Raw genomic sequence first — 24,085 nt, forward strand, 5'->3', positions numbered from 1 at the left:
ATGGACAACTCAAGGTCAGGGCTATTTTAGAAAAATTCATGCAATGATTTATTAGATTAGCCTAAAATTGAACTCCTATTACAACATGATTCAAATATATTCTGTCACTAATATAGTTTTCCAACAAGTATTCTGTCTCATTCACCCCAGGCTATCCAGTATGGTAGGTTCGATCCCCACATTCCATAAATTGTAATTATAGATGTATGTTTAATGTCCATTTACACAATCTGGACAGAAGTCAGTGATCATTGTGCTCTCTGTTTAAGATTAGTAACTCTGCATTAGTGATGGCCAACACAACCAAGGGGACTTCTTTTTAGATGGTGTTAGTTATATACAGTACATACACTGAGTGTACCAAACATTAAGAACACCTTCCTAATATTGAGTTGCACAGCCCCCTTTTGCCCTCAGAACAGCCTCAATTCGTTGGGGCATGGACTCTACAAGGTGTTGAAAGTGTTCCGCAGGGATGCAAGCCCATGTTGACTACAATTCTTCCCACAGGTGTGTCAAGTTGGCAGACCATTCATTGAGTGGTGGACCATTCTTGATATACACAGGAAACTGTTGAGCATGAAAAACACAGCAGCGTTGCAGTTCTTGACACAAACCGGTGCGCCTGGAACCTACTAGCATACCCTGTTCAAAGCCACTTACATCTTTAGTCTTGCCCATTCACCCTCTGAATGGCACACATACGCAATCCATGTCTCAATTGTCACAAGGCTTAAAAATCCATATTTATCCTGTCTCCTCCCCTTCATCTACACTGATTGAAGTGGATTTAACAAGTAACATCTGTAAGGGCTCATAGTTTTCACCTGGATTCACCTGGTCAGTCTGTGTCATGGAAAGAGCAGGTGTTCTTAAAGTTTTGTCCACTCTGTGTAGAATACGATGACTAAATTGACTGGCTCATAAAGGATTCTTTGTCTTTGTGTTTGTCTCTGGGTCTTACTCGGGGGCTCCCAGTCCACATAGTTTACATTTGGTTTATTGTGGACATCCTTCAAAAACTGGATTGTAATATACAAGGAATACGTTTTATTTGTATGACTTTGGTTATGTCCCAAATAACACACTATTCCCTATAGTAATGCAATACATAGGGCCCATAGGGCTCTGGTCAAAGAAGCAGACTAAATGGGAATAGGGAGCCATGTGAGACACATATGACCCAATATAGACAGATTAATCCATCGTGTGATAAGGACAGATGGTGAAATCCTTCATTCTCAGACTGATGGACTGTAGTCGGTTGTATTGGTCAAAATGATCAGTCCAATCCAGACTCAGTATCCAGAGTATCCATTGGTCAGCTCCATAGAACACAGGAGGTCATTATGAATGGTTCTAAGAGACTGTATTTCATTCCAGAAAATTGTTCCCTCTCTTCTGGCCTTGTTCACTTCCCTATGTTGACATGAGACATCTGGGTATATTGGGCGCATCAGCTATAGCTTCCACCATATTGCTTTGACCTATCCAGTCCTGTCCTATTGGCTCAGTGAAGAACATTGAACAAGGACAGACAGGAAGCTACCTTTAGGAATGCACAAAACAACTAAAACCCATCTCAGTCCACCAGAGGCATCGAGACAGGACAAATGATGAGCGGCGCCTCGTTCCTGCCAGACTTATTGGTGCAAGGGCTGAAGAAGGGATGAATGGCATCCGAGAAGCTGTCGGTGAATGTATAGATGAGCATCTTAGCGTCCATGTTATAGAACGACACCTGTCCCTTATCACAGTCTACGTAGATCCCTATACGGTTGGGTTTGTGGTTGAGGCCCAGCGCTGTCGACGGTTCCGTTCGGAACGCGTAGTCGTTCTTATCCCGGAGACTCAGGAACCAGTAGCCGTGGGCGGGGCTTACTATGATCTTCCCTTTCCTGTTGATGGAGTGGCTTGCCACGCCCAGGTCCCAGTCCGTCTTCCCACCAACCTCCACCTACGATACAAAGCGATACCTTTATTGTCCATTTACATTGAGCTCAGAATACAAATCACCCAAAATCTATAATCAATACACTACAATATACTACAATACAACATCATGCAATACAACAACACTGGAAAGTGAGCACATCTATATTCACATAATCCCTGGCATACAGTCCCGCCATCTATCAGGCCCCATTATGATCCACTTTCATCAGCCTGATGGCTGTTGGAATGAAGCTAGCCCTGCTTCTGTTCTCACCTCCCAGTAATGGCGTCCCGAAGAGAAAGCCTGGCGCCCGAGGACGCAGACCACACGGTCAAAGCGCTCGGGGCCGTCCGGCACGGGCTGGTAGCGGTCCCAGCAGCGCACCTGCTTGCCGTCGTCAGAGATGAGCAGGCGGGGGTGGGCGGTGAGAGGGTCCAGGGTTACATCCACTGAGAGGGAGAAGAGGGGAGAGGGTGAGGTAGAAGGGGAGGGGGGGGGCAGAGAGAGAAACATAAAGAGGGAGAAAATGAGTGGGGGAGAGAAAGAGAGAACAGAGGCAGAGAGAGAAAGAGGGAGGAAAAGTCATCAATCACCAATCAAGAGTTCAATCAGCAGTTTTGTGTCTATATCTAGCAATGATGTGCTTGACACATGAACACAGAGAACATGATACAGGAAGGAAGTACATACCTGCATATTCCTGCACTCTCCTCACCTCTGGAGCGTAAGAGAGAGAGAGAGAGAGAGGTGTTAAACCATCTAACCCCTGATCAAATATTGTATATATTATCACATGACTGGGACTTTGAGTTAATAAATGAATCAAAGCCTTACTTGGTTTTGGATTTCTTCCCACTGACTGGTCTGGTTGAGGCTGAGAAAGCCAATCTGGCCAAACAAAAGAGAATACATGTAATTAAACAACAGGTGGGTCTAATCCTAAATGTTGATTGGTTAAAATTGCATTCCAGCCGGTGTCTATTCCACAAGTTACCACCGGCTAAATCTATCACGTTAAAATGATTATTTACTCTGTTCCATCTGACTGAGCAATCCACTGTCTCAATCAGCCCAATCCACTGTGTCAATCAGCCCAATCCACTGTCTCATCAGCCCAATCCACTGTGTCAATCAGCCCAATCCACTGTGTCAATCAGCCCAATCCACTGTGTCAATCAGCCCAGGCAGGGAAGTTATGAACTTGATCTCCACTATAAAAAGCATCTAGACATTATCTCACATTTCTTTTAGACTAACATTTAGTTTTCAACAGCAGAGATTTGTATAAACCTTACTGTCTGTCTCTCCGACATTTACAACATTGTTTCAATATTCAAATCTCCAGCTGTTCCATAGTTGTCACGTTCCTGACCTATTTATGTTAGTTTTTGTGTGTTAGTTGGTCAGGACGTGAGGTTGGGTGGGCATTCTATGTTATCTGTTTCTATGTTGGTTTTGGTTTGCCTGGTATGGCTCTTGATTAGAGGCAGGTGGTTTGCGTTTGTCTCTAATTAAGAGTCATATTTAGGTAGGGCATTTCTCACTGTTTGTTTGTGGGTGGTTGTCTCCTGTGTCTGTGTCAATGTTTGCACCATACGGGACTGTTTACGGTTTGTTCATTTCATGTAGTCTGTTCCTGTTCATTTCGTTCTTCACGTTGTATGTAAGTTCGTCGTTCAGGTCTGTCTACTTTCGTTTTGTTATTTTGTATCATTTTCAAGTATAGTTCGTTTTGTCTTGTTAAATAAATTCATCATGTCATTTCAACGCGCTGCACCTTGGTTCAATCCCTGCTCCTCCTCTTCTGATGAAGAGGAGGAGGATTATCGTAACAGAACCACCCACCAAATGTCCAGAACCAAGCAGTGTGACTACGAGCAGCGACCAAATAATCAGGACTCGTGGACTTGGGACGATGTTCTGGATGGAAAGGGTGTCTACACATGGGAGGAGATCCTAGCTGGTAGAGATCGCCTCCCATGGGAACAGCTGGAGGCACTGAGGAGAGCGGAGGCTACCGGAGAGAGGAACCGGAGCTATGAGGGAACGCGTCTGGCACGGAAGCCGAAAAAGCCCGTGAGTAACTCCCAAAAATTTCTTGGGGGGGGGCTAAAGGGTAGTGGGCCAAGGGCAGGTAGGAGACCTGCGCCCACTTCCCAGGCTCACCGTGGAGAGCGGGAGTACGGGCAGGCGCCGTGTTACGCAGTAGAGCGCACGGTGTCTCCTGTACGAGTGCATAGCCCGGTGCGGGTTATTCCACCTCCCCGCACTGGGAGGGCTAGATTGGGTATTGAGCCAGGTGTCATGAGGCCGGCTCAACGCATCTGGTCACCAGTGCGTCTCCTCGGGCCGGCATACATGGCACCGGCCTTACGCATGGTTTCTCCGGTTCGCCTACATAGGCCGGTGCGGGTTATTCCACCTCCCCGCACTGGTTGGGCAACCGGGAGCATTCAACCAGGTAAGGTCGGGCAGGCTCAATGCTCAAGAGAGCCAGTACGCCTCCACGGTCCGGTATTTCCGGCACCACCTCCCCGCCCCAGCCTAGTACCTACAGTGTATACACTACGCACTAGGCTACCAGTGCGTATCCTGAGCCCTGTTCCTCCTCCACGCACTCTCCCTGTAGTGCGTGTATCTAGCCCGGTGCCTCCAGTTCCGGTCCCACGCACTAAGCTACCAGTGCGTCTCCAGAGCCCTGAACCCACTGTATCTTCTCCCCCTACTAATCCTGATGTGCTTGTCCTCAGCCCGGTGTCACCAGTGCCGGTACCACGCATCAGGGATAGAGTAGGCTTTGAGAATACAGTGTGCCCTGTCCCTGCTCCCCGCACTAGTAGGAAGGTGCTTATCATTAGCACGGTGCCTCCAGTTCCGGCACCACGCACCAGGTCTACAGTGCGCCATATCCGGCCAGAGCCATCCGTCTCCCCAGCGCCATCTGAGCCATCCGTCTCCCCAGCGCCATCTGAGCCATCCGTCTCCCCAGCGCCATCTGAGCCATCCGTCTCCCCAGCGCCATCTGAGCCATCCGTCTCCCCAGCGCCATCTGAGCCATCTGTCTCCCCAGCGCCATCTGAGCCATCTGTCTCCTCAGCGCCATCTGAGCCATCCGTCTCCCCAGCGCCATCTGAGCCATCCGTCTGCCAGGAGCCTGCAAAGCCGCCCGTCTGCCATGAGCCTGCAAAGCCGCCCGTCTGCCATGAGCCTACAGAGCCGTCAGCCAGACAGGAGCCGCTAGAGCCATCAGCCAGACAGGAGCCGCTAGAGCCGTCAGCCAGACAGGATCTGCCAGAGCCGCCAACCAGACAGGATCTGCCAGAGCCGCCAACCAGACAGGATCTGCCAGAGCCGCCAACCAGACAGGATCTGCCAGAGCCGCCAACCAGACAGGATCTGCCAGAGCCGCCAACCAGACAGGATCTGCCAGAGCCGCCAACCAGACAGGATCTGCCAGAGCCGCCAGCGAGCCATGAGCAGCCAGAGCCGTCAAAGAGCCATGAGCAGCCAGAGCCGTCAGCCTGCCATGAGCAGCCAGAGCCGTCAGTGAGCCATGAGCAGCCAGAGCCGTCAGAGAGCCATGAGCAGCCAGAGCCGTCAGCCTGCCATGAGCGTCGTGAGCCGTCAGCCTGCCATGAGCGTCGAGAGCCGTCAGCCTGCCATGAGCGTCGAGAGCCGTCAGCCTGCCATGAGCGTCGAGAGCCGTCAGCCTGCCATGAGCGTCGAGAGCCGTCAGCCTGCCATGAGCGTCGAGAGCCGTCAGCCTGCCATGAGCGTCGAGAGCCGTCAGCCAGCCATGAGCATCGAGAGTCGTCAGTCAGCCATGAGCTGCCCTTCAGCCTGAAAAGGCTGGATACCCAGAACTGCCCATCAGTCCAGAGCTGTCTCTCTGTCCGGAGCTGCCTTTCAGTCCGGAGTTGCCCCTCTATCCTAATCTCCCTCTCTATCTTCATCTATCTCTATAGTCTTATCTATCCCTCTATCTTGATTTATCTCTCTGTCCTGGTGTTATCCTTATTAAATATATTATTAAGAGAATTGTGTGGGGGGAAAAAAGAGGGTGGACATTCTTTGTGGGAGGAAGTTAGGATGGATTATGGTGGGGTGGGAACCGCGCCCGGAGCCTGAGCCACCACCGTGGTTAGATGCCCACCCGGACCCTCCCCTGGACTTTGTGCTGGTGCGCCCGGAGTTCGCACCTTGTGGGGGGGGGGTACTGTCACGTTCCTGACCTATTTATGTTAGTTTTTGTGTGTTAGTTGGTCAGGACGTGAGGTTGGGTGGGCATTCTATGTTATCTGTTTCTATGTTGGTTTTGGTTTGCCTGGTATGGCTCTTGATTAGAGGCAGGTGGTTTGCGTTTGTCTCTAATTAAGAGTCATATTTAGGTAGGGCATTTCTCACTGTTTGTTTGTGGGTGGTTGTCTCCTGTGTCTGTGTCAATGTTTGCACCATACGGGACTGTTTACGGTTTGTTCATTTCATGTAGTCTGTTCCTGTTCATTTCGTTCTTCACGTTGTATGTAAGTTCGTCGTTCAGGTCTGTCTACTTTCGTTTTGTTATTTTGTATCATTTTCAAGTATAGTTCGTTTTGTCTTGTTAAATAAATTCATCATGTCATTTCAACGCGCTGCACCTTGGTTCAATCCCTGCTCCTCCTCTTCTGATGAAGAGGAGGAGGATTATCGTAACAATAGTAATGAACGTGTCGGGAGTCGGGATGAGTGTTTCTCAGCCAGTTGAAATCATGAATCAGCTGGCATTGGGTTTACAGTATAGCAAGAAATGTCAATTGAACAAAGTAACATGAGACAAAGTGCAGCTAGTTTGCAGTCTTTCCAGCTTCAGTTTGAAGTGATTGTGTTATCTGTGTTGTTGGCTCCTCTGAACAACAGTGTTCTGATGAGATAGAAAATGTTCCATGCCAGGCGATATCGCGCCTCATTAGCTCGTTGTTGTGGATGTATCCAAATAAATTTCACTAGAAAACAGCTTAAACAAATGGTAATACACCTACTGTTAATATTCTGGCTGCAGTGTTTGACGTGACTGTAAGTTAGCCGTAGTTGGCTAGCTATTAAGCAAGGGATAAGAAGATTCCAGCCAGTATGGCAATGGAACATTTAGAACGAACGACTGGATCGCATTCATAGATGCAGAACTGAACGACTGGGTCGCGTCTCTGGCAACCGAACCAATAGAATGAACGACCTGCCGGCTTGGGTAGCAAACCTAGATCTGTGTCGACCTATATCTTGTGGTAGGATGAAATAGTTTGAATAAATTAATCAAGTTAACGTTTTTAATGAAAATATGTCAATCATTATATGAATATGTTGGTAACCCGTTGTATAAAAGTGGCAATGCCCTCGAAGCCGGTGTTTGGAGGATATATTCGTCTCGGGCCTAACAACACCTGTGCCAATTTATCCTTCAAACACCGCCTTCTCGATCATTATCACTTAATTAGACACTGTATGTATCATTGGTAACTGACACGTATGGAATGGGCCTGTGCATGTGACAGAAACATGAATGAATCCAAACCTGGACTATCTCTTCCTACAGAGTGTTCTGGTGGAGGTGGAGAACGCAAACCTGGCAAAACAATATCATGTAATTAAATACAGTATTATTATTAGAAACAAATGGAAGGGATGAGTGTGACAGAAGCAGCTGTGAATTAATTAAACTCTTACTTGGACTACTTCTTCCCAGGGACTGGTCTGCTTGAGAAGGTAAATCTGGCCAAACAAAATAGAATACAGGAAATCAATTACTGTATGAATTATTAGACATATGTTGGGTCTGTGAGTGTGACAGAGACGTGAATGTTATCTTGGACTTACTTGGACTATTTCTTCCTACAGCATGGTTTGGTTGAGAAAGCAAACCTGGCCAAACAAAAGAGAATACATCAAGTCAATACCGTATAGATTATTAGACACACAGAATGGGAGGAGCTGGGACTTTGAGTGTGACACAGGCATGAATGAAAATCATACTTGGACTACATCTTCCCACAGATTGGTCTGGTTGAGGTTGAGGACGCAACCCTGGCCAAACATAAGAGAATGCATTAATCAATATCAGACACATATTAGATCATAATTAAAATTAAAAGATACAGATGGGATGGTAATTTGAGCGTGTAAACCTTACTTGGAATATATCTCCCCACGGATTGTTCTGTTTGAGGTTGAGGACGCAGACCTGGCCAACAAAAGACAATGCAGTGTATGGGTCTATAGGTTCTCAACTGGTTTTGCCTTGGGACCCAAAATTAACCAGGTTGTCTCAGTCACGACATAATATTTGCATTGGGAAAAATAATCGGCAAAATATAATCTGAAAAACTATTTTTAATGCTGTATTGATTTTAAATATAGCAATTATATGACAAGGGAACAACATTCCCACCTCTTTCATTGTCAATAAATACATTTTGCCCATATTGTTGATGAAGATTGTTAATAAACTCACTGGTTTGAGACAACAAAATCAACCAAAATATTGCTGCTAATAGCTTTATATTGAAAATACTGTGATTGAAGACTAATTGTTCGGAGATTAAATTATAAAAAAAAAAAAGTAAGTTCATTATCATTTATTCACGCTTTCTACCTGGTTTAAATTGTTTAAGTTCAGACTGGAGTATTTATTTATTACATTTTTTATTTATTTTACTGACACACACACAACCCATTCAAAACCGCGTGCAACCTAAATTTGGGTCACGACCCACCAGTTGAGAATTGATGGTCTACATCATCCTCTACATATTGTATTGTAGCCTAGTAGTGTTCATAAAGTAAAGTTAGACCGTCTCAACACTACAGTATTGTAGCCTAGTCGTGTTCATAAAGTAAAGTTAGACCGTCTCAACACAACAGTATTGTAGCCTAGTAGTGCTCATAAAGTAAAATTAGACCGTCACAACACTACAGTATTGTAGCCTAGTCGTGTTCATAAAGTAAAGTTAGACCATCTCAACACTACAGTATTGTAGTAGTGGTCATAAAGTAAAGTTAGACAGTCACAACACTACAGTATTGTAGCCTAGTAGTGCTCATGAAGTAAAGTTAGACAGTCACAACACTACAGTATTGTAGCCTAGTAGTGTTCATAAAGTAAAGTTAGACATTCACAGTATTGTAGCCTAGTAGTGTTCATGAAGTAAAGTTAGACAGTCATAACACTACAGTATTGTAGTCTAGTCGTGTTCATGAAGTAAAGTTAGACATTCACAGTATTGTAGCCTAGTCGTGTTCATAAAGTAAAGTTAGACAGTCACAACACTACAGTATTGTAGCCTAGTAGTGCTCATGAAGTAAAGTTAGACAGTCACAACACTACAGTATTGTAGTCTAGTAGTGTTCATAAAGTAAAGTTAGACATTCACAGTATTGTAACCTAGTAGTGTTCATAAAGTAAAGTTAGACATTCACAGTATTGTAGCCTAGTAGTGTTCATGAAGTAAAGTTAGACAGTCATAACACTACAGTATTGTAGTCTAGTCGTGTTCATTAAGTAAAGTTAGACATTCACAGTATTGTAGCCTAGTCGTGTTCATAAAGTAAAGTTAGACAGTCACAACACTACAGTATTGTAGCCTAGTAGTGCTCATGAAGTAAAGTTAGACAGTCACAACACTACAGTATTGTAGCCTAGTCGTGTTCATAAAGTAAAGTTAGACCGTCTCAACACTACAGTATTGTAGCCTAGTAGTGTTCATAAAGTAAAGTTAGACATTCACAGTATTGTAGCCTAGTAGTGTTCATAAAGTAAAGTTAGACATTCACAGTATTGTAGCCTAGTAGTGTTCATGAAGTAAAGTTAGACAGTCACAACACTACCGTATTGTAGCCTAGTAGTGCTCATAAAGTAAAGTTAGACCATCTCAACACTACAGTATTGTAGTCTAGTCGTGTTCATAAAGTAGAGTTAGACCGTCTCAACACTACAGTATTGTAGTAGTGTTCTTGAAGTAAAGTTAGACCGTCTCAACACTACAGTATTGTAGTCTAGTCGTGTTCGTAAAGTAAAGTTAGACAGTCACAGTATTGTAGCCTAGTTGTGTTCATGAAGTAAAGTTAGACAGTCACAACACTACAGTATTGTAGCCTAGTAGTGCTCATAAAGTAAAGTTAGACCATCTCAACACTACAGTATTGTAGTCTAGTCGTGTTCATAAAGTAAAGTTAGACATTCACAGTATTGTAGCCTAGTAGTGTTCATAAAGTAAAGTTAGACATTCACAGTATTGTAGCCTAGTAGTGTTCATGAAGTAAAGTTAGACAGTCACAACACTACAGTATTGTAGCCTAGTAGTGCTCATAAAGTAAAGTTAGACCGTCTCAACACTACAGTATTGTAGTCTAGTCGTGTTCATAAAGTAGAGTTAGACCGTCTCAACACTACAGTATTGTAGTCTAGTCGTGTTCATAAAGTAGAGTTAGACCGTCTCAACACTACAGTATTGTAGTCTAGTAGTGCTCATAAAGTAAAGTTAGACCATCTCAACACTACAGTATTGTAGTCTAGTCGTGTTCATAAAGTAGAGTTAGACCGTCTCAACACTACAGTATTGTAGTCTAGTCGTGTTCATAAAGTAGAGTTAGACCGTCTCAACACTACAGTATTGTAGTCTAGTCGTGTTCGTAAAGTAAAGTTAGACAGTCACAGTATTGTAGCCTAGTAGTGTTCATGAAGTAAAGTTAGACCATCTCAACACTACAGTATTGTAGTCTAGTCGTGTTCATAAAGTAAAGTTAGACCGTCTCAACACTACAGTATTGTAGTCTAGTCGTGTTCATATATTAAAGTTAGACCGTCTCAACACTACAGTATTGTAGTCTAGTCGTGTTCATAAAGTAGAGTTAGACCGTCTCAACACTACAGTATTGTAGTCTAGTCGTGTTCATATATTAAAGTTAGACCGTCTCAACACTACAGTATTGTAGCCTAGTAGTGCTCATAAAGTAAAATTAGACCGTCTCAACACTACAGTATTGGTGATATTCTCTGTGTGTCACGTGCAACAACCCAGCGAGCAAAAGTGGTGAAATCTTGATGTAATTTCAACCAGTTTTGGCCACTGGGAAACTGATAGTACTCATAGATAGAATGTATAGGAGTTCTACAACGGTCAGCCATAACTCACAGATCTCCGGCAGTCTCTTGAGGTCCTCCCGAAACCGCTCCACCATTTGATTGACAGTCAGAAGCACCGCCCCTGAGGTGAGGTCAGAGGTCACAACAGCATCCGACCAATCCCTGGTCTGAGGCGGGGTGGAGAATGTCTGAGAAGAGGAATAAAGAGAATGGAGGAATACATTAATTAGAAAAAACAAGTAGGAAGATCATTTTAAATGAAGAGAATGAAAGGAAAAGTACCTCTTACCCTGTAACTAAGATAACCGAAGGAAAAAATGGTTTAAAAGAAGGTAGAAATTGTTGAAAAGGATCAATAAAGAAAAAAAGATGTGATGAACAGAAAGAGTCTCTAACCTTAAAGAAAAGTACGTAGTCGTCAGACTGGGCTAGCTGGGTGAGGGTGGCGCTTCTCTTCCTCAGCTCAGAGATCTCCTATGATAGGAAAGAAAAGAGAATAAATACTTTATTATTAATAATCCCAGAGGGAAATTGGTTTGTCAACCATTGCAGCAACACAGTGACAAAGACAACAATCACCAATATCAGTAGAAAAAGAGATAGCAGCATTAATTTATTTTATTGATCACCTACTGAAGATGTAAATTAGCTGTTTAGCCAGATCTAGTACAATGCATCACATTTCGTGAGATTTAAGTTTTAATAAGATTGTGTCGATGTCTAGTTCTTGGATTGTACATTGTATAAAATAACTGCTTTCGCTGCTATTGATATTATTGTCCTCTTGATGAAATAAACCATTCTCTCTGAAATAAACCATTCAGTAAAATAAAATGAATGAATAAAAAGAGACCTGCTCTAGGTCTCTGATGAGGGTCTGTCCTCGGTGCTGTGCAGCCCGCTGTGACATCTCTATCACCTCCAACAGCTCTGCCTGGCTCCTCTCCACAGAGCTCACCAGGGCAGAGAACACATGCATGCTGCCCGCTGTCTCATGCTCCGCACACGCCTGGGGAGAGAGGGGGAGAGAGAGGGCAGGGAGAGAGGAAGGAAAGACAAAGAGGGGAGGGAGGGAGGGAGAGAGGGAGGGAGAGAGAGAGAGAGAATTATACGCACAGTACGCTCTGTGTGTGTGTGTACTACGTCTGTGTGTGTGTTATGTGTGTGTGTGTGTTCTGTGTGTGTGTACGGTGTCTGTGTTCTCTGTGTGTGTACTGTGTCTGTGTGTGTGTTCTGTGTACTGTGTCTGTGTGTTTGTGTACTGTGTCTGTGTGTGTGTGTTCTGTATGTGTGTACTGTGTCTGTTTGTGTGTTCTGTGTGTACAGTGTGCTGTGTCTGTGTGTGTTCTGTGTCTGTGTGTGTGTACTGTGTCTGTATGTGTGTTCTGTATGTGTGTACTGTGTACTGTGTCTCTTTGTGTGTACTGTGTCTGTGTGTGTGTTCTGTGTCTGTATGTGTGTTCTGTATGTGTGTACTGTGTACTGTGTCTCTTTGTGTGTACTGTGTGTGTGTTCTGTGTGTGTGTACTGTGCCTGTACGTGTGTTCTGTATGTGTGTACTGTGTCTGTGTTCTGTGTACTGTGTTCAGTGTACTGTGTTCTGTGTGTGTGTACTGTGTGTGTGCTGGGTGGGTGTGTACTGTGTGTTTTGTGTGTTTTGTGTGTGTGTACTGTGACTGTGTGTGTGTTCTGTGTCTGTGTGTGTGTTCTGTGTGTGTGTACTGTGTGTGTGTGTGTGTTCTGTGTGTGTGTACTGTGTGTGTGTGTGTACTGTGTGTGTGTGTACTGTGTGTGTGTACTGTGTGTGTGTGTGTGTGTGTCTGTGTGTGTGTGTTCCAGACACCCACCTGTATGTCCTCCAGTGATGTCCTGATGTCCTCCACCTTCTTTTCTCTCTGTGTGATCATGTCCCTCAGCTCCGCCTCTGTGATTTCCAACTGAGACTGCATACAGAAACAGACCAGAGTCAACATACTGCAATGTACTTATTCCTTATTCCTAGTATGTACATATCTACCTCTACCTCGAAGCATGTGATTAATACAATTTGAAAAATGTTTCAAACACCCAGGCTCTTTTGTGTAGAGTTGATTAAACTGACTATATAGCTTTGGTTAATACAGTATGTTTTCATATCACTTCATGAATGTAATCAAATCTACAGTAGTAGCATTGCAATTGAAGTATCCTACATCTCCATCAGAATTAGTTCACACACGTGCTCCTCCACCGCTGTCCCTCTCCCTACCTTCTTAATGAGCCACTCTCTCTTGGCTGGTATAACCTGGTGTCCATGGTGCTCTCCCTCCATGCACACGGCACACCCACACGTCTGGTCCGTCCGGCAGAAGAACTCCAGCCCCCTCTGGTGTTCGGGACAGAGAGGCGCGTCGCCAGAGGAATCAGCCGGCCCGCTCAGGGTGTATCTGCGTGGGGCAACAGGAGGGGCGGGGGGCGAGAGGGTGGTGGTGTTGGAGGAGAAGGGTGTGGGCGGGTGGGGGTGGAGGACGGGCGGAGGGGTTCTGGATTTCGAAGGTCGTTGGAACCTGGTCTTCATCTCCAACAACAAATCCCCAGGCATCACACCCATCCCTGGGGGTCTTGGAGGGACCGGAGGACGCTCAACCCCGTATGACACCCCCTCATTTCCACCGCCACCCCAACCTTGACTCTCAATCCCTCCTTCAATCACCATGGCCCCCCAGTCCAATCCGTCCGCCATCTTCTTAAACTGCTCGGTGATCTCCTTCAGGGTGCGGTTGATGTGAAGGTCCGGCCTCTTCCTGAAGCTCTCCTTACACAGCGGGCACACACACGTCTTCCCTCCTCCTCCTTCAACAACAAGTTACACTTCATTTCATTAATTCACATGGCGGAATACAATTGATCTCTGAATGGGGATGTGATGAAATAGGCCTACTAATAGAAAACAACCAATAAGGTCGCATGGATGTAAGTTGTTGCATGTATTGGGCCCATGTACACATACAAACAAACCTACATTTATATTTCAGGTAGTGTACAGTATATAGGCCTATGTACATTTATATTTCAAGTTGTGTAGGGTCTATAGGCCTATGTAGATTTATGTTTCAGGCAATATACAGTATATAGGTCTATGTACATTTATGTTTCAGGTAATATACAGTATATAGGCCTATGTAAACATACAAACAAATGTACATTTATATTTCAGGTAGGTTACAGTATATAGGCCTATGTAAACATGTATATTTCAGGTAATATACAGTATATAGGCCTATGTAAACATTTATATTTCAGGTAGTCTACAGTATATAGGCCTATGTAAAGATTTATATTTCAGGTAGTGTACAGTATATAGGCGTATGTAGATTTATGTTTCAGGTAATATACGGTATATAGGCCTATGTAAACATGTATATTTCAGGTAGTCTACAGTATATACAAAGCCACAATACAAACCATCCCAGTAGGTGGAGATGCAGTCCAGACAGTAGCTGTGACCACAGGGTGTGGAGACTGGGTTGGTGAACACATCCAGGCAGATAGAACAGATGAACTGATCCTCAGAGAGGAATCCCGGCCCGGAGAAAGCCATGCTGGGGAAAATGGTAGAGCTAGTGGTCTGGACCTCTGCTGGGGAGACGGTAGGGCTGGCTGGTAGGGCTACTGGTCTGGACCTCTGCTGGGGAGACAGTAGGGCTGGCTGGTAGGGCTACTGGTCTGGACCTCTGCTGGGGAGACGGTAGGGCTGGCTGGTAGGGCTACTGGTCTGGACCTCTGCTGGGGAGATGGTAGGGCTACTGGTCTGGAGCTCTGCAGCTAGGGGGCAACAGAACACAAGAGTTAGGTGTCATTAAAACGTTTGTTGAGAGGAATCTGCCCAGCCCAGAGGGAGCCTGGCTGGGGCTGGAGCTGGTGAGACGTTAGGGCTGGCTGGTAGGGCTACTTACGTATCTGGATCTCTGCAGCTAGGGGACAGGAGCTCCCAGGTATTAGCTGGATTGAGAGTGTGTGTAAATGTCCCTTTAGTTTAGGTAATGTCTGTCAGCACTGTATTACATCACACACACACACACACACATGCAAGCACACACACACACACACACACACACACACACACACACACACACACACACACACACACACACACACACACACACACACACACACACACACACACACACACACACACACACACACACACACACACACACACACACACACACACACACACACACACACACACACACACACACACACACACACACACACTGTGTCCTCCACAGAGGAACATTTGTCTCAGTCAAGCATGGCTGTCTGTGAGATAATGTAGAAGAATGTGGTCTGTGCACCTTGAATGATGTTTACCCTAGTTGCACACAGTAGGCCTGCATCTGTCAGATCAGACAGGGGGTGGAATGAAGTAGGACCGGCAGCACAGAGGCGATCTCAACCAGCGCTGATACTGTAGCCTATTGCAATATGGTAAAAACAACCTGGTCTGGTTGGAGAAAGCAAGGACCAATAGGCTTTCAGGCTGTTGTTGGGCCACAGGCTGTGCCTGACAGGAAACATCTTTAAACATATAATTAGGAAATATGTTTAAAACACCAAATAAGACTGCTAGTAATTCTTACTTACTCGTTTGCACTCTGTAACCTAAACTGCTATTTGGGGCTCACACAATGTTACTTTCACAAATCACTACCTAGACTATGTCATTACCACACATGCTATGTCAAAACCACCCAGGCTATGTCATGACCACCCAGCTTATGTCACCACCGCCCAGGCTATGTCACCACCACCCAGGCTATGTCATGGCCACCCAGCCTAAGTCATGACCACCCAGGATATGCCATGGCCTTAGTACTTATAATTATCTTTCATTTGTTTATGGTTGACGTCAGTAGCCATACTAGGGTGGCCACATGTAAATTATCCATATGCACGCACACAAACACACACACACATACACACACACATACACACACACACACACACATATAATCCTTGACTAATCTTTCAAAGCACTTCATGATGACAGGAGTGAGTGCTACGGGGCAATAGTGGTTTAGCTCAGTTACCTTAGCTTTCTTGGGAACAGAAACAATGGTGGCCCTCTTGAAGCATGTGGGAACAGCAAATTTGGATAAGGATTGATTTAATATGTCCGTAAACACACCAGCCAGCTGGTCTGCGCATGCTCTGAGGACGCGGCTAGGGATGCTGTCTGGTCTGGCAGCCTTGTGAGAGTTAACACGTTTAAATGTTTTACTCACGTTGGCTGCGGTGAAGGAGAGCCCGCAGGTTTTGGTAGCGGGCCGTGTCGGTGGCACTGTATTGTCCTCAAAGCGAGCAAAGAAGTTGTTAAGTTTGTCTGGGAGCAAGACATCGGGGTCCGCGACGGGGCTGGTTTTCTTTTTGTAGTCCGTGATTGACTGTAGACCCTGCCACATACCTCTCGTCTCTGAGCCGTTGAATTGTGACTCTACTTTGTCTCTATACTGACGCTTAGCTTCTTTGACTGCCTTGTGGAGGGAATAGCTACACTGTTTGTATTTGGTCATGTTTTTGGTCGCCTTGCCCTGATTAAAAGCAGTGGTTTGCACTTTCAGTTTTGTGCGAATGCTGCCATCAATTCACGGTTTCTGGTTGGGGAAGGTTTTAATAGTCGCTGTGGGTACAACATCACCGATGCACTTGCTAATAAACTCGCTCACCGAATCAGTGTATACATCAATGTTATTGTCCAACGCTATCCGGAACATATCCCAGTCCATGTGATCAAAGCAATGTTGAAGCGTGGAATCAGATTGGTCGGACCAGCATTGAACAGACCTGAGCACGGGCGTTTCCTGTTTTAGTTTCTGTCTATAGGCTGGGAGCAACAAAATGGAGTCGTGGTCAGATTTTCCGAAAGGAGGGCGAGGGAGAGCTCTGTTTGCGTCGCGGAAGTTAGAATAACAATGATCCTGCCCTGGTCGCGCATTCAATATGCTGATCAAATTTAGGGAGCCTTGTTTTCAGATTAGCCTTGTTAAAATCCCCAGCTACAGTAAATGCAACCTCAGGATATGTGGTTTCCAGTTTACATAGAGTCCAATTAAGTTCTTTCAGGGCCGTCGAGGTGTCTGCTTGGGTGGATATACATGACTGTGATTATAATCGAAGACAATTCTCTTGGTAGATAATGCGGTTGGCATTTGATTGTAAGGAATTCTAGGTAAGGTGAACAAAATGACTTGAGTTCCTGTATGTTGTTATGATCGCACCACGACTCGTTAATCATAAGGCATACACCTCCGCCCTTCTTCTTACCAGAGAGATATTTGTTTCTGTCGGCGTGCTACATGAAGAAACCAGGTGGCTGTACCGACTCTGATAACGTATCCCGAGTGAGCCATGTTTCCGTGAAACAGAGAATGTTACAATCTCTGATGTCTCTCTGGAAGGCAACCCTTGCTCGGATTTCGTCTACCTTGTTGTCAAGAGACTGGACATTGGCGAGTAGTATGCTCGGGAGTGGTGGGCGATGTGCCTGTCTACGGAGCCTGACCAGAAGACCGCTCCGTCTGCCCCTTCTGTGGCCCATTGTCCTGGGTTGTGGACCAAACAGAGGATCCGCTTCGGGAAAGTTGTATTCCTGGTCGTAATGTAGGTAAGTTGGCGTTGCTCTTATATCCAATAGTTCCTCCCGGCTGTATGTATTTCCTGGGGTAACAGTGTAAGAAATAATATATAAAAAAATGAAATACTGCATAGTTTCCTAAGAACGCGAAGCGAGGCGGCCATCTCTGTCGGCGCCGGATCCAGCCACAATCAGTCCCTGATTAGATGGGAACAATGAACAAATGCAGTGGAACTGGCTTTGAGATCCAGAGTTGAGTTTAAGGGTTATATATTAAATGTACAGTATACTGTATGTGGTATAAATTTTATATTTTTTACCGCAACCGCCAACCACAGGAAGACTCAGGAGCCCGCTCTCAATGAGTGTAGACAGCCTGCTGCTGCTCTGCTAATCATCAGATGGGGGAGGAGAAGAGGTATGTGGCTGGCCCTGCCTTGATTGGGAAACTGATTATTAACATTCAAATAAACTGCATAATAAATTAATGTGACTGATCAATTGTGAGTCAGGACCTAGGACCGAGACTATAGGGGGCCCAAGAGGCAAATCTTTTAAAATAAAAATTACGTTATTTTTTATTTATTATTATTTGCTTTTATCCGACCACAGGAGCCCGCGCTCAATGTCGGAACTCATTTGAAAGCACTGAAGTCGGAAGTCCTTTTTTTTCGCAGCAAGAGTGGATTTGACATATTTTTGCAATAGACATCTCTCCTTAATGACAATCTAAATAGTCTACAACAGCTAAGATGTATTTACCTTGTTCTCTGCATTTCTCCCTTTGTTATTGGTTCATCACACCAAATGATTAATCTGAACTAAAGAAGTGATTGACAGTGAATGGTTAAGACGGACATTTTTTTCTTCAGAAAACAATATTGTGACATGGTCACATATAGAAGTCACTTTGCTCTAAAATAATTGTATTTCCAACGGGAGTATAAACATCTATTAGTGTGTGGCTGCAGGCTGCAAGATTGAAATGTAAAGAGAGAGAGGAGAGTCCATCAAGAGTCCAGTATATCAAGACAGTGTTATTCTACTAGTAATCAATCACTACTAGCCTATTATAATTAGACAGTCAGTATTGAAGTAAATCGGTTGACTTCACTTTTCTGGCCAATGAGACTAACTGTTTTTATCACCATCCCAGAATCATTCCGAAGTGCAATTTAAATCGCCCCAAAATTAAGATGAACCATCCCAAATTAAAATAGTCTACATATTTTGTTTAACGTTTGATATGCCAACATGGGACTACTCGAGAACCTAGGTCATTCACAGTAATTTCATTTGCTAATAAGAGTAGCCTACTACTGAAATAGATAAATGGGTCTGAGCCAGAAATTCAAATTAAAAAATGGCCTGTAAAAAGGTCAACAGTGGGTCAATGTACATCTATTTTGTGTAGCCTGAATGTAGCTCTTTAGAACGGTGTGTTCCCATGAACTGCATTTTGGAACATTGGCACAAACCTCCTGCTGAGTGCGCATCGCTGCGCTTAAAATGTGCAGAAGTAACAGCTTATCAACATTTTAAGCTAAACGTTCTAATCTCTTGCATCAGCTTTAACAGCGTATTATTATGACGCGTTTTGTATGTACAGTAGTTGTATGAATTTGGATCTATCCTCCCAGAACTGTCCCAGAGTCTGTTAGAATCTTCCCAGACATTCCAGACATTTTATCATCACCGGGACAACAGGACACGCTTCATTTCGGAGCCCTGCCTATATACTGTAGTTAGCTACCTACGGGAGAAGTAGCTAGCTGGCTAGAAGGAGCTAGGCCTACTGAGGAATAGTACTAGGGAAATAGTCCGTGTTTTTGAGTCTACTCTACTGCTAGCTATTGTTAGCTAGATATTTAAGTGACATCTATGTTGAGGCCTAATGTAGTTAGATATTGAAGGAGACACATGCAAAGTAGCTAAGCCTTTCTAGTCTCAGTATTTCTACATTTATCAGGACTTAGTTCGGGTCTCCACCTGAGACTTTCCACACATTTACATATGCTTAGGCTTTCTTCACAGATTCACATGGCTCCTCCTGGTGTATATTTAGAGAATGGAAATGAGCTAGCTCCAATATAATATTATCATACCAAGTCTGATGAAGTGTAGCAATTCTGCAAACTAAGCACCACTGGCAAACCCACTCGTGATCCATCATGTGACAGGTGTACAATAGGCTAGTATTGGAGAAACACACACACACACAATGCACTGGCCCACATGAAAATATATGCAAAACACTTGCTTATTAGCTAGGACTTTATCATTTTGAGATGGACCTAGTACCTGTTCTGTGGTCCTTGAGACTTCCAAGTGGATAATGTCCAGTGTTCTGTCTTCTGTCAGTCTTTCCCTCCTCTATCTCTCTATAGATGTTCCTTGTTACACACTTTTTCCCTTTTCTCACTTTCTGTCTTTTCCTCACTGCTCTCAACAGGTATCCAGAGTTAGACTGAGGTTGTTGTCATCATGATGGAGTAACTGCAGACTTTACAGTTGGTTCCTCCCTCCCTCCCTCAGCCAATCCAACCAGCCAGACAGGTGTGCCAACCAGGTTCAGGTATGCATGTAATTCTCCCTCTCTCTCTCTCTCTCCCTCTCTTGCTCCCTCTCTCTGCCTCTCTCTCTCTTGCTCTCTCTCTCTCTGCCTCTCTCTCTCTGCCTCTCTCTCTCTCTGCCTCTGTCTCTCTCTGCCTCTCTCTCTCTCTCTGCCTCTCTCTCTCTCTCTCTCTGCCTCGCTCTCTCTCTCTGCCTCTCTCTCTCTCTCTGCCTCTCTCTCTGCCTTTCTCTCTCTCTGCCTCTCTCTCTCTGCCTCTCTCTCTCTCTCTGCCTCTCTCTCTCTCTTTTTCCACACCTGTCTGACATCCTTTAAAGGATTTGTAAGGATTAACTCATGGCAATGTTCAAGCAGTACCTCTCTTTACTCTCTCGCCTAAACTCCCATAACTGAGGTAGCATTTCCCCAGAGATGGAGGCCCTTTGACGCACACAACCGTATTACATGTGTTTACTCTTGAGTGAGAGAGTGGCGGGCGGTGTAGTCTAATAACATATCATTAGGCACGCGAGACACAGGCCACACCTGTTAAATGTTATCACGAGAGGTAAGGCTTTTGTGGTTCCGAGCACATTCAACTACAACGGTGTCCTGTCTTGGAGGAAAAGTACACAGAGCTTCAAAAATGTAATCAAATCAAATTGTATTTGTCACATGCGTGGAATACAACAGGAGACCTTACAGTGAAATGCTTACTTATGAGCCCTTAACCAACAATGCAGTTTTAAGAAAATTCCCCCCAAAAAGTAAGAGATAAGAAAAACAAATAATTAAAGAGCATTAGTAAATAACAATAGAGGGGCTATATACAGGGGGTACCGGTTCAGAGTCAATGTGCGGGGGCACAGGTTAGTCGAGGTAATTGAGGTAATACTTACATGTAGGGAGACAGATCTTATCACCCGTCTTACTGGTTCTCCTATTCAAGTCCCCTTCAAGATCCGCCTCAAGGTTATGCTATTAAACATAAAGTCTAAGTGCTGTAACTGTAAACTATTCCTTGAGTGTGTAAATAAAGAGTTAATGATTTGTAAGTCTTTGAAGAATTCTAGTAGCCACACAGACACCATACAGACACCACACAGACACCACACAGACACCACACAGACACCATACAGACACCATACAGACACCATACATACACCATACAGACACCACACAGACACCACACAGACACCATACAGACACCATACAGACACCATACAGACACCACACAGACACCATACAGACACCATACAGACACCACACATACACCATACAGACACCATACAGACACCATACCATACAGACACCATACAGACACCATACAGACACCATACAGACACAGTTAGAAGGAGAGGATTGTTAGCTCAGCAGCTGTGAGTGATGTGAGTGATGTGAGTGACGTGAGTGACGTGAGTGATGTGAGTGATGTGAGTGATGTGAGTGACGTGAGTGACGTGAGTGATGTGAGTGATGTGAGTGACGTGAGTGACGTGAGTGATGTGAGTGATGTGAGTGATGTGAGTGACGTGAGTGACGTGAGTGATGTGAGTGATGTGAGTGACGTGAGTGACGTGAGTGATGTGAGTGATGTGAGTGACGTGAGTGACGTGCGTTGTGCGTGAATGTGGTGCAGCAGATCAACTGACGTTGACTGACAATTTCAAGTGTTTATTTGAAAGTAGGCTGGATTTGTTTTAATGTGGAATACGGCAACATTAGTGGTTTTATTCATACACATTGTCTACGTAAGAAACCTGGTTGACACAGCAAGTAGGCCTACAGCATGTCTCACGGGTGTGTTCTCTTACGCTGTCACCGGTTTTTAAGCTGCTATGACATTATGACAATAGCTAGAAGGTGCTGAATCTAACTAGACCTGAATAACCCAAATATGCACTTAAAAAACGTTTGTGTTGATCGACAAGAGCACAGGTAAGTGGAAATATCACGCAACTTTCATTTTTTTTGACAAGATAAAACTGCATGAACTTACTGACAAATATATGAAGTCATTTGGGAGCATAAAACTGCATGAACTTAATAACAAAATGTGAAGTCATTTAGAGAATGGTGTGTGTTTGTTCATGGCTTCCCGGGAGGACTGACTCATTAGGCAAAAGAGAGGACTGACTCATTAGGCAAAGAGAGGACTGACTCATTAGGCAAAAGGAACACTGACTCATTAGACAAAAGGAGGACTGACCCATTAGGCAAAGTGAGGACTGACTTATTAGGCAAAGAGAGGACTGACCCATTAGGCAACGGGAGGACTGACCCATTAGGCAAAGGGAGGACTGACCCATTAGGCAAAGGGAGGACTGGCCCTTTAGGCAAAGGCAGGACTGACCCATTAGGCAAAATGAGGACTGGCCCTTTAGGCAAAGGCAGGACTGACCCATTAGGCAAAGGCAGGACTGACCCTTTAGGCAAAGTGAGGACTGACCCATTAGGCAAAGTGAGGACTGACCCATTAGGCAAAGGGAGGACTGACCCATTAGGCAAAGGGAGGAACTACTCATTAGGCAAAAGGACTAAAGCACACTGCATTTTGGCCTACTCGGCAGAGAGCACTGTGTAATCGATCCCATGCAAATATATTTTTCCCTTCTGCCAACCTGTCAGGCTGATATTATTAGGCTAATGTGCGGTGACTAAAGGGCTGCCATCACTCCCCGACTGCATCTGCGAAAAGGGCTTGTCGTGTACCAAACCCAGTGGAATTAGACAATATAGGCCTACAGTCAGGAGTTTTCAGTTGTTTTTACTTTGAGTGATGAGGTACAACTTGCTGTTTTGTTGTGTGATGTTAGGCGCCATCTACCTGTGATTCTTAGTACTACTACTACAATACTTTGAATGGAGAAGAATAACAGCAGGAATAGTTGTGGGGCTCATCCAGACTGATATAGACAGGTATTGAGGCTGATCTTTGTCTTCACACATTCATTCATAAAACCATCATGTTGCATACATGTATACGGTTTTAACCAATCAGCAATTCAGGATCGTTGTGTACAGACAAATATAGTAACGATGTCACAGGAGGATGCTGAGGGGAAGACGGATCATAATAATGGCTGGAACGGAGCCAATGGAAACCATGTGTTTGATGTGTTTGATACCGTTCCACCTATTCCACTGGAGCCGTTACTATGAGCCCGTTCTCCCCAGTTAAGGCCCCACCAACATGCTGTGGATGATATGTCTGAAGGTATAACAAAACACACCTGAAAACCTAACCTTTTCCATTTAGCTGCTCAGTAACCCACAATATTACTATGCGAGAGCTTTCAAATTTAGCCAGTCACTGATTTCCTCATTAAAACAGTGAAATCATTGCAATATTTTCGCATAAAACGAATCGCCGCAGTACAAAGACGGCTCGCAATTTCAACCAATAGCCGCACGTTTAACGCTTAATATTGTTCAATCAAGCCACACCTCAACTAACTTTTCCCATCGCCTCTGAGTGAGAGGTGTACATTTGGCATCTCTCTGACTGAGTAAAGATTGATGCCAGATAAGCAAATCACTGCTAGAAAAAAACTCCTGTGTGTGAGTGTGTTTGTAAAGATACAGTATCCTCATGCAATAGATTCAAGTGAAGTACTTAAACAAGTGTGTAAATAGGCGTATTAGTTAATAATTCATGCTATATTAACCCTGAAATACACGTGTCATCATTCAGTATTGTTAGTAATCATATACTGTAGCCTAAAGGGCAGTGATATTTAACACAGTATTATTAAATTATACTGTGCTTGACATTACTACTACAATAACATACAAGAAACTTGAGGAAGAAAGGCTCCAAAAAGAGAAAGATTCTAGATCTTTCTCTAGCTCACAATTTAATGTAAT

At 44.5% G+C, this 24,085-nt stretch overlaps 1 protein-coding gene across 1 annotated transcript; it reads right to left on the minus strand.

Moving 5' to 3' along the window:
• Positions 1 to 23: 23 nt before the first annotated feature.
• On the minus strand, positions 24 to 20,137 carry LOC129841573 (E3 ubiquitin-protein ligase TRIM38-like). Its single transcript, XM_055909911.1, has 16 exons — positions 19,969 to 20,137; positions 14,496 to 14,855; positions 13,300 to 13,883; positions 12,899 to 12,994; positions 11,905 to 12,060; positions 11,448 to 11,525; positions 11,101 to 11,239; positions 8,100 to 8,150; positions 7,943 to 7,993; positions 7,787 to 7,831; positions 7,637 to 7,681; positions 7,485 to 7,535; positions 2,771 to 2,824; positions 2,627 to 2,653; positions 2,210 to 2,385; positions 24 to 1,957 (listed from the first exon to the last, which is right to left on the minus strand). The coding sequence occupies exons 2-16, from the start codon at positions 14,629 to 14,631 to the stop codon at positions 1,583 to 1,585; spliced, it is 2,064 nt and encodes a 687-aa protein (XP_055765886.1). The 5' UTR covers positions 14,632 to 14,855; positions 19,969 to 20,137; the 3' UTR covers positions 24 to 1,582.
• Between the last annotated feature and the right edge of the window lie 3,948 nt (positions 20,138 to 24,085).

Source organism: Salvelinus fontinalis, chromosome 42, assembly GCF_029448725.1.
Source record: "Salvelinus fontinalis isolate EN_2023a chromosome 42, ASM2944872v1, whole genome shotgun sequence".
NCBI classification, from domain to species: domain Eukaryota; kingdom Metazoa; phylum Chordata; class Actinopteri; order Salmoniformes; family Salmonidae; genus Salvelinus; species Salvelinus fontinalis.

Excerpts from the sequence above, each read along its gene's own strand:
- LOC129841573 (XM_055909911.1), bottom strand. The coding sequence starts at position 14,631 with ATGGCTTTCTCCGGGCCGGGATTCCTCTCTGAGGATCAGTTCATCTGT. Across the intron at positions 7,994-8,099 it reads CGTGGGGAGATATATTCCAA|GGTTGCGTCCTCAACCTCAA; the intron begins GTAAGGTTTACA and ends ATGTTTGGCCAG. Across the intron at positions 1,958-2,209 it reads CGGGACGCCATTACTGGGAG|GTGGAGGTTGGTGGGAAGAC; the intron begins GTGAGAACAGAA and ends TTTGTATCGTAG.